The 14,491-nt window shown below is 36.5% G+C and overlaps 1 protein-coding gene across 1 annotated transcript in view; it reads left to right on the top strand.

Annotated features, from left to right (window-relative positions):
- TBC1D5 (TBC1 domain family member 5) overlaps positions 1-14,491 on the top strand; it is a gene marked incomplete at its 5' end in the record, with an annotated part of 186,650 nt that overhangs the window by 45,052 nt on the left and 127,107 nt on the right. Inside the window, 2 exons of the mRNA XM_080611116.1 lie at positions 2,672-2,739; positions 9,136-9,238. Of these exons, the coding sequence (XP_080467242.1) occupies positions 2,672-2,739; positions 9,136-9,238 (171 nt within the window). The remainder of the gene's footprint in view (positions 1-2,671; positions 2,740-9,135; positions 9,239-14,491) is intronic.

The following is a 14,491-nucleotide window of genomic DNA, read 5'->3' as shown; positions in this document are numbered from 1 at the left end:
CTCTTTCCTAAATTTCCAAACTGACTTGTGTTAGCAATTGGTTCACAGGCTCAGCTGAATAACTAGAAATTATCATTTCCAGGTTAATACTCTGATTTTTCAAGGAGGTTGTGATGAACAAAAAAATCAGTGCTGGACTGCAAGTCCAGTTTCACAGCATGTCTTCTTTAACCAGTGTGCCTTTTTACTGCTGTGTGTTTTCATTTTATATGTAAAATGGCTTTAGTTGAAGGAGTGTTTAAACAGTCAATATGAAGGGACTGCTGTTAACAGCAAATACTAAAGAACCCTCTTCTGGAAGACTGCTCAGCCTTGGAAGTTTTTCTCCAGCAAAAATAGAATTGTTCTGTATCTTGAGTTGTGTATGTGCTGAGTTAATGTTTAAAGTACCAGGCTGCAAGATAGGCTTTTCTTGCAGTGTTTTTAATTCTTTTTCTTTATCATTGAACAAAATAAGTTTCTTTTCTAATCCAAAAGGAGCCAGCTTCAAATTGAAAGATCCAGATTTCAAAGACATACTAAATATATGGTAAAAGTATTTGGCCTTACTGTCATTAAGTGCAGAGCACCCAACTCACTGACGTTAACAGGATCTCCTTGCAGCTTGGTATTTTCAAAGTCATGACACTTTGAGTAGGGCTAACGTAGATTTGGGGGCTTCATTTTGAACAACTTTTTTGTTGGGGTGGTTGTTTTCTTTTTTTGTTTATGATGGTTTTCTACTGCATTTTTTAATACCTGAAAAGCTCTTAAGTATTTTAAAGCCCGTATCATTACGCTTTTCTGTTAATTGTTACCATCTTTGAATTTTTTCTAAATCAAACTTAAGAGCAACTTAATACCATGAAAATAATTTTTTTGTTTGCATTAAGAGATTTACACCTGTAAAGACTGTCACAGGTATCACTGGTGATACTATTTATCGTTCCATTTTGTTCTCAAACAGTAGCCCATATTTTGTTTGTAGTGTGGTACTTTGCTTCATATTTAATGCAGAAGGAGAAAGATTTTCTTGTTGAGACGTGGAAGTGTTGATAGGCATGTTGGTGGCTCTGCAGCCAGTATGACTGTGCATGCCATCAAACCATCCTTGCATCCAGCTGGACAGAAAGTTGTGTCAAATATGAAAGATTTAAAGTATTTCTGCTTTAGTTTGGGATCATACACAGTGGCTTAACCTTCTTTCTGCCTGTGATGTCTTTTAGAAGACAAGGGTTGACATGTCAGAGTATGTGGCAGGGGATTCATCTGTAAAACAAAGCCACAGGCCAAATCAGGCATAGGAATGGAGAGCAAAGTGCCTTTGAGCCTCTGCAGTGACTTTAAATGTTTTACCCTTTCAGTGTCCTGGGTTTTGTTTCCTCTTCACATGCAGATTCTGTTTCCTTTATGCTTTTCTCTGATGGACTGGGATGGGAGCAGGGGCAGGGAAGTTTCAAAATGTGATCTAGCTGCATGAAAAGAGCTGTGAGTTAAAAAGATACTACTTTTATGTAAGACATTGTCAAGTATATGAATGCTGTAAAAGTTTAGGGGTTTTTTTCATAGTTTGTAACACAAATACAGAAGCTAATTAACTTGGGTTTTGTTATTTTACCTTCTTTCGCTAGATAACACTAATTTACTTTCTCTTTCCTTTCTGTGGATCATAAGCCACCATGATAATGAATTGCTTCTGCAATTCTGGAAATATTGTATCAGCTCTCTGTGGTATTTCATTCACTGGTGCTGCTGCTATCTGAAAACTAACCTGCATTAGAAGTCTGCTGTAGATTTTGTTCAATATTTTGATCAATATGGCCAAGCTACCGTCTCGTTACAATAAAGAATAGTCTTTGCAATACTTTTTTCTGGAGTATACAAACAACAACATTTGTTGACTTCTTTCAGGTTATCTTTTGCAAAATATTGGTAAACAGGGCAAGGAAACCAAAGAAAGAAAATGGAAATCATCATAAGCACACAAACAGAAGAAACTAAACCTACTTTGAACTCATTCATTTATTTATTTATTTATTTATTTATTTATTTATTTATTTATTTTGTATCAACAGTGAGCTTTAAATATCCTGGTTTTCCTCACCAGAACTTTTTTTAGAATGGCTAGTCTCGATCTGCCCTGTGTATGTGTACTGTTAGAAGTATGTCATCTTCATATGCCTCCACCAAGACAAACTAGCTTAATTCCAAACAATTTCTTTGGAAATTATGGCAGCGTCCATTTAAAGCACATACATTCATAGGAGGAATGTAGTACAGTACGGTACCTTCTTTTCCAGGCATGAACTGTTGAATTTTTTTCAGTTGAGCTACTGGTTCTAGTAAGTTTTAATTTACTCTGCCTTTATAAATAGTCTTTGTAGATCCCTTACAAGTAACTCACAGACCAACCATCCAGTGAGCAAATGGAGTGAGCCTAGAACAAGGATCAAGGAACTTGAATGTTTTCATCTCTGATCTAAACTGACTTTCTCAGATTCATTGGGCTGATTCACAAATGTTACTTCATTGGGCTGGTCACCAGCGTATATACCAATACTGATATACCACTCTACCAGGACTTTTGAAGATTTATTAGTTAATATTTGTACAGTACTTTGCTCATGTAGTATATAAGCCTGAACTATTAGTAGAAGTCTCTATTTCATACAATTATTTTTCTTTATTTTAGAGTCTTTGGAATAAATTTTTCCAGGATAAAGAGCTTCGAGCAATGATTGAACAAGATGTGACAAGAACGTATGTAGATCTTTACAGAAATTTCTATATATAAATTTAGATTCTGCATTTTTATGTGTTATACATTATATTGTGTTTTCTTGACTTCGGTTAGTGTAAATGTCAGGATTGTTGAACATGAATGTGTGGAAACATATATTAAATGTATAAAAATACAGCTCTCTTGGAGTGAAAAATGAGAAAATCGAGTTAAACACTAAACCCTGGAGATTTACTGGTATCATTGAAGAAAAGCTCTTCTAAATTAAGATATTAAGAAATGTACTACTATGTGAAATTTAAAGCAGAGTTTCACATATGAAGCAAAGAGAAAGTAAGAGAAACTAAAAGGTCTTTTAACTAAATTATGATCATTATAAAAATTGAACATTATTTTCTTTAATTCTTAGCAATCAATAATTAAAAAATAAACAGTTTGTAATTAGTAAGGGAAATGTCACTCATCTAGAGAAGTTAAGCTTTTCTATTTTTCTCACTTTTCTAGTGTTATTTGTCACATATGCCTTTTAAAAATTGTCCTAATATTACTGTGATTATGTTTTCATCTTCTTGGCCCTTAGGTCATTCCTGTTGAGGAACTTGTTTGAGTTAGAACACTCAGTTCCTGAAAACATTTCTTTTCAGAGTGGAAGCATTGACTGATGTGTAAATCTAATTAAATTCAATTACGGGTTTGCTACCATGTGAAATTTTACTGTATTGCAAATATTTTTCCTTATAACTTGAAAAAAGTGGTGATAGTCATAGATTTTACAAATCCCCAGCTCACACATTTTCATTTACAGAAACCAAGTCATGCAGAAGAAATCATTGCTGTCTGGTTTTGGAATATTTTATGTGTCCGTCCCTAGACCCATTCTTGAATGCATTTTGCCATGAGATGTATAATTAAAATCTGAGTACGCTTTCATGTGCATTCTCACAACAGATGGTATTTTTTGTTTGTTAAGGGAAACAGATCAGGATGTTCTAAGATTAAAATATATACGTATCTAAACTATAATTGGAGAATGAAAAGTTCTATGGCAGTTATGTTGGATGTAAGATTGTTATTTAAAAATATGTATGTATACACTAAGTCCATGGACAGTGGCAGGGTGAGTAATATTCACTAATATCAGTAATAGTGTCCAAAGACATTTCCATTTATGTATTTGTATAAAATAATGTCTACTTGAAACAATAACAGCATGCATTATGTGTCATCAATATCAAAATAAATCAGACAATGGAGCAAAATTAATCATCAAAGTAACACAAATTTATTTGATAAACTGCATGTATTTATACAGACACTTGTTGTTTGCCTAATCATAAAACGTAGCATGAGGTTTATGTATACATATGTATCTGTTTGTAAACTGTCAGTGTAAGAAGCAGTAAGTTCTACATTCCTTGGCTTCGGAATGTAAGTACCCTCTATTACATCTCGTCCTTTTCATTTCCATTCTTTAAATAAATTTCTGGATCTGTCATTAACTTACAATGCTTTTTATGATAGGCATTTTATGATAGGCAGCCCAGAAAGTCAACCGCATCCTGGGCTGCATCAAAAGGAGCATGACCAGCAGGTCAAAGGAGGCGATCCTGCCCCTCTACTCTGCTCTCGTGAGACCTCACTTGGAGTATTGTGTGCAGTTCTGGTGTCCTCAACATAAAAAGGACATGGAACTGTTGGAACAAGTCCAGAGGAGGGCCACGAGGATGATCAGGGGACTGGAGCACCTCCCGTATGAAGAGAGGCTGAGAAATCTGGGGCTGTTCAGCCTGGAGAAGAGAAGGCTGCATGGAGACCTCAGCAGCTTCCAGTATCTGCAGGGGGGCTATAGGGATGCTGGGGATGGACTATTCATCAGGGACTGTAGTGACAGGACAAAGGGTAATGGGTTCAAACTTAAACAGGGGAAGTTTAGATTGGATATAAGGAAGAAATTCTTTACTGTTAGGGTGGTGAGGCACTGGAATGGGTTGCCCAGGAAGTTGTGAATGCTCCATCCCTGGTGGTGTTCAAGGCCAGGTTGGACAGAGCCTTTGGTGACATGGTTTAGTGTGAGGTGTCCCTGCCCATGGCAGGGGGGTTGGAACTAGATGATCTTAAGGTCCTTTCCAACCCTAACTATTCTATGATTCTATTCTATGACACAAATCACATCTTCCTAAAGTAAATATCTGGTATTAAAGTCTGATAAATCACACTGTAGGAAAGTATGGTTTTCTGCAGTAATTATAAAGGGCTTCTAGGTTGCTTGAACCCAACTGAGCTGTAGTCACCTAAAGTCAGGAGAGGCAAGCCATAATGTCTAAATACAATTTTTTGCTGGTTGCATAATAAGAATTTTCAATATTTCAAAGGGAAGTAGGGAAGGATTTGGTTGAGTTAGTCCTAACTCACTGGTGATCAACAGTTCCGTTTAATCACCTAACTTACTTTTTTATGGGATTTGAGAGGTTCAGAGTGGGTTTTCCTTCAGCCACCTAGAAACACGTACATTTGAGCTGGAACCGAACACCATCTCTTTCTATCCAAGTGAGAAGCTTCTAAAACAGGGTGAGAGAGAGGGTAAGAGAGGTTTACTATAAATCAAGTAAAAGCCTTACTTTAAATGTAGATAGCAGTATCAACCAAGTTATAATACTGCATTCTATTGTTCTACTAAAAAAGGAAGTTGCATGAACTAGCACCATAGTAACTCGTAACAGACTTAGGAATGCAGTGATTAATTACTGTCAGTCAAAAGATGTACCAAGAAACAATGCAGATTTATTTTGAGATGATTAAGCAGCTAAGTGATAAAGAAGAATTTTTGAAAACATTCTCCAGAAATGGAGAAATCAGAACATTGGCAGATGCAAGAGCATCTAGCTACCAGTCAAAACAAAACACCAGTCTACTTGCTGGCATCACTTTGTACATCTAAGATTATAAATGGTTAGATTTTATTACCCTCTTTCTCTTTGCAGTATTTTAAACAACAAAATGCTTAGGGAGCATTCCCAGTAGACTAATCAAGTGGATTTCTTTTCTTCTGTAGTAGTATTTTTATGTACTGGTCTACCTAGTTTTTGCTGCAGAAGTAACAGTCAAAATTTAGGGCAATGGAAACTGTGAAGATGAGTAGTGGTGGGTGCTGCTGTTTCAAAGTCCATCTCTCAAATAACAACAAAAAAAACCCCATACCCACCTATAAAAAAGGTAGTGAGGAAGACAGCTGCATCCTTCCTGAACATGTAGAAGCGATGGGAAGAAACAGCAATCCATTAAGTTTCAGGAGACAAAATCTAGTTTCTATGTAAAAGAATGGACTGCTGGAAGGAAGATACATCTTTATACACCAATTTATTCCTTTTCAAGAAAAAAATGAGCAATGAGGGAGGAGTGGGGAGTTATTATTATCCTTTACCAAACCCTTGCAAGAGCATCTTGGGTTTTTTCTGATTTAGTATCTTTCCCCATTTCAGCTGAGTAACAGCGTTGGGGAATGGCAGGGAATGGAGTCTGTCTGTGAAAGAAAGATGGTCACTCCATGGCTGTGGTTTAGAGCCTTATTCCTGTCTGCCACCAAATTTGTTTTATAAAATATGTGCATCCTTTTATTTGGTTGCCAGCCTGTTTCTTCTGTGTCAAAGTCTGGCTTGCCTCTGGTGTATGGGACCCTAAGTGGGCTAAAGGAATGTTTTAGTAAATAACTAACTCGCAATGGTGTTTGCTTTCAGACAGCAGGGACTTGAATGCACTGTTGTTTAATTGTAGTGGTCGTGGTAAAAAGTCTAGCAAGATTCCCATGTCCTTATGTAGTCTTTCTCAGAAATGTAATTAAATATAATATTCCAGTGCTCATGAAAAGTCTCCTTACCTTGCCTGATTTGAGGATACTGTATTTCTAAAACTGTGCTTTAATCATGAAATGACATTCTCAATAAAAATCCATCCTGAACTGATAGTTCCTTCGTGATCTCTTGTATTTACATTTACTATAATTAATACTTCAGCCAGCTTATTCCTGAGTTCGTTATTATCTTTTGTGTAACAATCTCTGATATTACTAGATCCTCACAGATATGTCTGTGTATTTGTGGGTTTTCTTTATTAGTCTTCTTTTCCTAAACTTCTTAGGGCAGGCCTGAATAACAGTCCTTCAGAAATAATCTCTTCAAACCCCTAAATTATGTCGGTTGCCATGTGCAGTAATGCACTTTTGGTCTAAGCTGTGTCCTTCCTTTACAGTAATATGATTAGTACAAGTGCATACAAGTTTCCAAATGTTGGTCTACCATTAACCCCACCAGGTACCAGGAAAATGCTACACCTTTCATCCCAATGCCTTCCACAGGGCTTCAGCATTGCTACGTGTAAGCCACAGTGTCTCCTCTGCCTTGGCTCTTAATTCAAGTCCTTCATCCAAGGATTTCAAAGCACTTTTCTAGCTTTAATTAGTTACGTTTCTGTGCTCACCTGTCATCACCTCTGTGAGATGAGTACAGTAATTATTAACACTAATAGTTTTATCTAAAGTAATTTATTAAAGTTCCCTATATTATCTCTATGACAGGCTTTACAACAGCGTTGCTATAACTGGTCTAAAGTTTAGCATTGTAACTTAGACTTGGGAAGCAGGAAAAAGAAATTTGCTTGAAGAAAATTTATCTACAGTCCATGTGATTTCATCTCAAAACTGACAATACTGTATAGCCTTTATGTCAGCAATCTAGCCTGAGGGTTACTGTGTTGTCTTTTTAAGTAATCTTCTGGTTTTCTTTGTCCAATTTGATCTTTTCCTTTTAGTATCCTACCTTTCCAGATTTTTTTGGTTTTGTTTTTGCTCCGTGTAGCTGGATGTGGTTTGGGGTGGTTGCTTTATGAAACATTTTTTTTTCTATCTAGTTACTTCTTCAGTAACCATGAAAAAAGCCCCACTTTTGTTTGTGCACTTATTCATTAAGGTATGTCCTGCATAATCACCTTATTTCCTGCCTCCAACACTCAAGGAGCAGGATGCACAGATGAGAGTTGAACCAGAATAGTTACAGACTGTAAATAGTTACATTTTCCTGGATTATATGCAGATAACAGGATTTTCCCAGCTTCTTCTCACTTATTCTGACACTAGGTCCACTTCATTCTATGTCTCTAAAGGATATTTGCCAGACTATCAAATGATTTCATAATTGTAAAATTTATTTGAGACAGCTACTAAAGACAGTGAAATGCCTAATTGTGTTGCATCACAAAAGATGCCAGTAAAATATATTGGAGCTTAAGATACTGGTTTTCATGTCAATTATGAGACGCTGTTATAAAAATGCTAATTATTTTTCAAAGTTTCATGAACTATTGAACGTTTGTGTATATGCTTCTTCTGACATCCTCTTCTTTCTTCCATTTTTTTTCCAATTTAACTGGAAAGTTTACAAACTGCCTTAACTTACTGTAGCTCTTACACTCTTCCTTTGCCTGACCCTTATCTGGAGAAAAATGAAGAACAGGGCTAAGCACTATTAGTGAAACTGCAGGGCAGACTGATGGTGCAGTTACAGTTACCAACTTAACACAGATCAAAAAAATGGAGGATGTCATAAAAAGTATGGGTTTTATCTATGGAGAATTGATCTTTGGTGCTTATTTTTCCAGTATCTGAAGGAAATTAATCAGTAGGCAACTGTTTCAGCTGGTTTAGTTTTAACTGAATAGCTATTCTGAGGGGAATTGTTGTTGCTTGGATTTTTTGATCACGCTCCTTTTCTAGCAAGTTTTAGATTCATTGATGAAAGACTTGGTAACTGATGGAGCACAGGCTTTGTGTTAAGTTGCTATTGGGATGCTGTGCCATCTGGAACCAGAATGGTCATCTGGGCTGCTAGGCTTAGTACTAGTTCCTGTCCACAGGAAGTGGGTAGATTTTTGCTTCAGTCATTGCCTCTCATTCTATTTTCTTTCATTCTGTATCAACTCAATTTATTTTCATGACATTGAGAATCAAAGGAAACTGATTCTTTAGGCAGGAACATACTCATATACTTCATTGTTTTATTTTGATTAGATTCATTTTCCGTGGATTGGATGTTTGTAAGGAGTTGGCAATTAAAACAATCTGCCGCTGTACTTGCAGATCTCTAGTTTTCATAATATTAAAAGGGATTGCTTATTTAAATATAACTGGTGATGCCATCCTCCTATCTATGTAGTGGACTGATGTATGTTAAAGAACATGGTTCAGAATTTTGGCTGCAAAAATACTTCTTTAGGAGTATTCTTGCTCTGTCAGCATCCACAATTCACAGAGCAGCGCAAAGCAGACAAGCGAAGGTGCTGTCATACCTAAAACCATTTCTAGAAGACCAGCAACTGAGATTTTGTGTGCTATATTGTTTATTTTCGCTGTATTTCTTAATTTTCAGCTTTCCTGAAATGCAGTATTTCCAGCAAGAGAATGTGAGGAAAATTCTTACAGATGTTCTGTTCTGCTACGCCAGAGAAAATGAACAGTTGCTTTATAAGCAGGTAATGAAAATCCTGTACAGGTGGCATTCATTGACTCAACATTTTCTATGCAGTTTGACAATAACGTAGTTCCGTTGTATCTGAAGTTGTATCATAATGCTAAAGTAATCAAAGAGCTGCTTGTCAGCTGGATAGTAAGAAAAGTAAGCTCATTGAATAACATGCTTTTTCCTCATAACACGGTCCCTCAGATTGTTTTATTTAAGGTTGCTAAGTTGTCTAACTTCAAATTTCTTTATGAACAGCTTCTTTTTCTTCAATGTAGGCTAAGAAAGAAAAATAAAAAGAAAGGCTTTCTCTGCTCTAGATAACGAAAGACAGTATGCAGCAGGATTAAAAATGGTACTAAATAAACAAAAAAATAGTGACTTTTGAAATTTAGGCATTACTATTTTAACTTTTACATAATATTTGAAGTTACTCCTCAAAGTCCTAAAGCCGTGCACTACGTTAGTGAATAGATCTTTTATCTAACCGTGTACCATCCAAATACAATGCAGCTGACAAATGCCTCTTGACTGAAGGATAAGGGTGCTACAAATACCACTTTTACAGTGTTACCTGAGGGAGAGCTCGTTCGAACCATTTTTGATAAAATGGTAAAGAAAACCTTAAAGCTGCGGTAACTGTGCATCCACATGGGATGCAGGATAATTTAATTCAACATTTGTTCTGAAGGTTTTGAAGTGACGATAAGCTTGATACTAAATTAATATAGCAAGGCCAATATGCAGAGTATACACGAGTATATTTGTATTTGTTTCTTCAGGCTATTATCAGTACGGTGAGTAGGGACTGACAAACTGAGGGATACTCTGTGTGCACTGACAAACGATAAACTGTAGAGCAGCAAATTTTAGGTAGACAGAAATGTTTTCATGACAAAAATACAGAGGTTCAGTAAACGTGCAGGTTTTTAGAAGACACTGTACGCTTTCAGGCATGGTCTGTGACCACTCTGTCCTCTAGCCAGGAAATCAGTGGTGTTTTGTGAGAAAGAAAAAAAAGATGCATGTGAGTTGCAGGAACAGTTACTTTTGAAGATCTTACAGCTTGTAACAAAAATCAAATATATAGTTGTCAGACACGTGAAATCTCTATCAGCTGGTTATTTCTCATTTTTGACAGACTATAAGTAAGCGATAAGGTTTGCATGAGAACAAGAATGAGATTTGTGAGCTGTATTTTGAAGGGCACTACTAAAGAAAACACTTCAACAGTATTCAGCCTTCCCTTTCTAGTGAATATAGTCCTATAGTCCAGAGTACTGATGATGGGAAAATGGAAGAACACATTCCAGCTAATGTAGTCTATCTTTATTGAACAAGAAGTATTATTTTACTCTTTGATATGACTTAAAAGGACTTAATTACCCTCTGCTCATATTTAAAATCCTCTTGATTCCTTACCAAGAAATAATACCTTTTACATAAGAATAGAATATTTAGCCAGATCAAATTTAAAACAAAAAAAAAAAAAAAAGCCCTGTGTTTCATCACAAGCTGTTAAAGCTGTTATTTTCTACTAGGTGACACCCCGTTTAACATAGACCATATTGTTAATAGTTATGGGATTTTATTGAATTAATGAGACTGTTATCATGTAGTAGAATGTCTTGCTGAGTTAATTGAAACTGCAGAGATTATATAAATGGTATTAATGAACTTTGACTGCCTGATGCCTCAGCTTTAATAAAGACTTCTTGGTGGGCTAAATGAACATAGGCAGATAAAAGAACAGGTTCAATTTTGCAAGCCTACAGGCTGTTGACAAAGAAAACTTTTTTACCTCTGTTTTCAACTGGTGTTTGTCAGTAGTGCAGTAATTCCAGGAAGTGGTTGCTGTAAGACTAAGGGGAAAGGTTAAGTGCAGAAAATGAAATAAATCTAGATCATGAAAGACTGTTGATTTAATCTCTCTGAAGTATGTTCAGTGTGTCACCCAAAGTCTTGTGGTGCTGTGCCAAGTCCACAAAATGGCAAATGACTGTGGTTTTCCTCTCGTGTTGTGGACATGCATCACTTTTATTAGGAGCTTTTATTTTTTCTTACCTCTTTTTAAAAGGGTTTGTTAATTAATGCTCCTGTTAGCTTACTAGCAACAATCCTGCTTTTTTGTCACCATATCTGTCTTTTTTTAGGTAACATTTCTTTCATGTCCATCAGTACCCTTCTTTAAATTGGCTAATAGGAAATAGAGTTTATGATGGTGACAGGAGGTTGGTTTTTCCTCTCTTTCAGCAAAAAGCTATCTTGCAATCAGTCTTCCTGTCCTACTATTTTTATTGGTTCTGTTTTTACCATTCACTCAAGCCCCACTTCCCATAATAATTTCCACTACATCAAAGTCCAGCATATTTTCTTGAAAATAATGAAGGTTACCATTAATTCATTGGCAACAGATCACCTCCATGCTGCTCTCTCCACAGTTACCTGAATACAAAATTCAAATTAAGGAGTTTGTCATCATATTCAGTATCCATCATGAGACTGGTCCTGTTATTCTCTATGGGAATTCCTCTGTCTCATTTGTATGACCACATGCAAGAGCTACATTTGATATTAGAATTATAACACTTAGCCACTAAATGAAAACTTATACTTCTGTCTGTCAGCATCTGTACAGGACCTGATGTTTCCCTTTCAAAATATTTGGAAAAAGTTTTAGTTCTTTGACAATTTGCATACTTACAAATGTAAAGAAAATACATCTGCAGTTTACAACATTTCATTAAAATTATTACATAGCATCAGTCATATAGTCTTACAAGCAGCAATCAATAATGTTTGTTCAATATGCATATATGCATGAAGTTGTCTTTGTAGTAGGGTTTGTGTATTTTTGACCAGCATGAAGTAACATTTTATTTGATGAGGAAAAAAATATTTCTGTCCCTAGTCAAATGGAGTAGGATGTTGTGAAGCTGTATTAGAGATTTTAAAGACAGAATCCTCACAGGGATCGTTGAATTTTTAAATAGTAGCTGTAAATACAACATCTAAAAAGAATAGCATATTGTACTTAATATGTAAAAATTACTCTTAGCATTCTTCTGTAAGACTGGTGACAAAATTCTGGTCCTAGTTATACTGAAAAGAAGTAGTGACAACTAAGCTAAATCACTAGGCTAACTGTTGTTCACTCATGATTTGATTGCTAGAGATGTCGATATAATTTTGAAATGCATTGATTCACTTTTCATTGTAGAAATGCTGCATTTCTGGTTTTCTTTTTAAACCATAGAATGTATTATGAAATCTATATTTTGTTGTAGCTGGGGAGTGTCATAAAATTATCTGAGCTCTGTCAACTTATTTATTAACACTAAAGAGTTTTAGTAAACTGCAGCACTGAAAAAAATAAGTGTATGCATATTACACTGGTATCTTTTCTTGCCAAGCTAAAAATCTCTAAACATTTGAAGTACTATTGTAACTGAAAGATCAGAGGTATCTTTTTGAAATCCTGATATTTCATCATCTGTTTGTTTTGTTTTTGTTGTATGTGGGCAGCCATGTTATGATTCTACTTCATTACAAAGTTGATATTATTATGTTGGAAGAATGTATGATGTGCTTTTATCTTTTATAACTAATTCTTATTTTATGTCCTCTTTCTTCAGCTTATAAGTTTACAGCTTAGGTGGTAGCTTTTATTAGTCAAGTTTTTGGCATATCCATTTCTCGTATTTCATGTTAGTATATCAGGGTGAATAAAAGATCATAGACGTGGAGCTGTTGATTATCTGAGAGCTGTGAGTATGTAGGAAAGCACAACCCGGGTTATCTATAGTTTGTTTAAATGTTTTTGTCACGTACATTTCTTTCCTAATCCTGGACCTATCTCCCTGTCCATACTATTCCTTTCCCTCATGGTATGACCACAAGACTTCCAGAAATCTAAAGTTGGCAGTTTGCAGTCTAACCAATATTGTTGTGCTTGGAAATTCTACATCAGCTCCTGAAATCAAGTGGCTACACTGGGCTTTTTCCTAATTGAATTTCTGTTTAGCCTTCATCTTTCTAAGTAGTCCCTAAAGGTTCAAAAATAGGAAGAGAAAGAAAACATCCAAACTTCTGTGTTTTTCTTGTCTTTAGCTTTGCCCAGTCACCTTACTGCTATTGCTGCAACCTTGCAGTTGAGGCTTTAACAGTCCTGATCTCAGTCCTGAAAAATCTGAAGTTAAATTTCCTAGGAGTTCAAGTAATAGGACACAGAGAAATTTCCAAACCTTTTTTTTTTTTTTTTTTTCCCTTCAACACTGCTAGGCATTGGAATTCCCTCTTATGAACAGATATGATTCACTAACATGGAATTAGCTGCACACTCAAATATGAGTTATTGCACACTCAAAAATGAGTTAGACAGGGCTTCCACATCCACCTCTCTGCTCAGTTTGGACCACTTAAAGAAAATCCCCATTATTTCAAATAAAACTTATAGGGTTTTAGTAGTTAATAGATCTGTTTGATACACATGAAGCTGATAAGCTAACTCACTGATACTGAATACTTCTCAAATGCTGCATGGGATATCAACTGATATACCAGCAAGGCAGCAGGGTAGCTGCACAAGCGTGTATCTCTATCATTGCTCATGTCTGTCCATCACTGAAAGGGCTGGAAAAGCAAGTGGAGAGGCTCTCTAGTTTGGAACTACAAGCATAAAAAGTACCAGTTATCTGACTCCTAACAGCAATCTGAAATGCCTGTGAGCTTGATGGTCCAGCAGCCCCAGTGCTCTTTCTGCCCACAGGGTAGACAAGATGATCTTCTTGGCATTGCTCTCTGCCCAGAGCACTCACCTAGAACTGGGACTGAGGTTCCACTTAGTGAAGCAGTTGAAGCTTTGAACTGGAGCACAGCTGGGCAACAACTCCATCCAGAGTGACACCCAGCAGGAGTAGCCTGGGCATCTGCACCAAGCCCTGGCTCTGGTTGGTAGTTTTGGGCTGAGGTTAGGAGTTCCCTTCCATTGCAGTAATCCCTGTGTCCAGAGGCCACCAAACACATCTCAACCCTTCATACTGCATCCCATCCATCCCGGAAGGGCTGTCCTCACTACTTCTGTATGGCTGACCCCAAATCCCAACCTGTTGCTTGCATAGTTCTCACCTTCTGTCCTAGTCCACCACTGGGAGCCCAACTACCCTGACATAACCAAATTCCCAAGTTATGATACCTCAAATCCTCCTTTTCCCTGATCTAATATGAGGGAAGGGGCTGAATATCTGCTGAAGACAAGGTTTCATTG

The sequence above is a fragment of the Psittacula echo genome, assembly GCF_963264785.1.
Source record: "Psittacula echo genome assembly, chromosome: 2".
NCBI classification, from domain to species: domain Eukaryota; kingdom Metazoa; phylum Chordata; class Aves; order Psittaciformes; family Psittacidae; genus Psittacula; species Psittacula echo.
The sequence above is the reverse complement of the archived record's forward strand: the minus strand, read 5'-3'. Positions and strand labels throughout refer to the sequence as shown.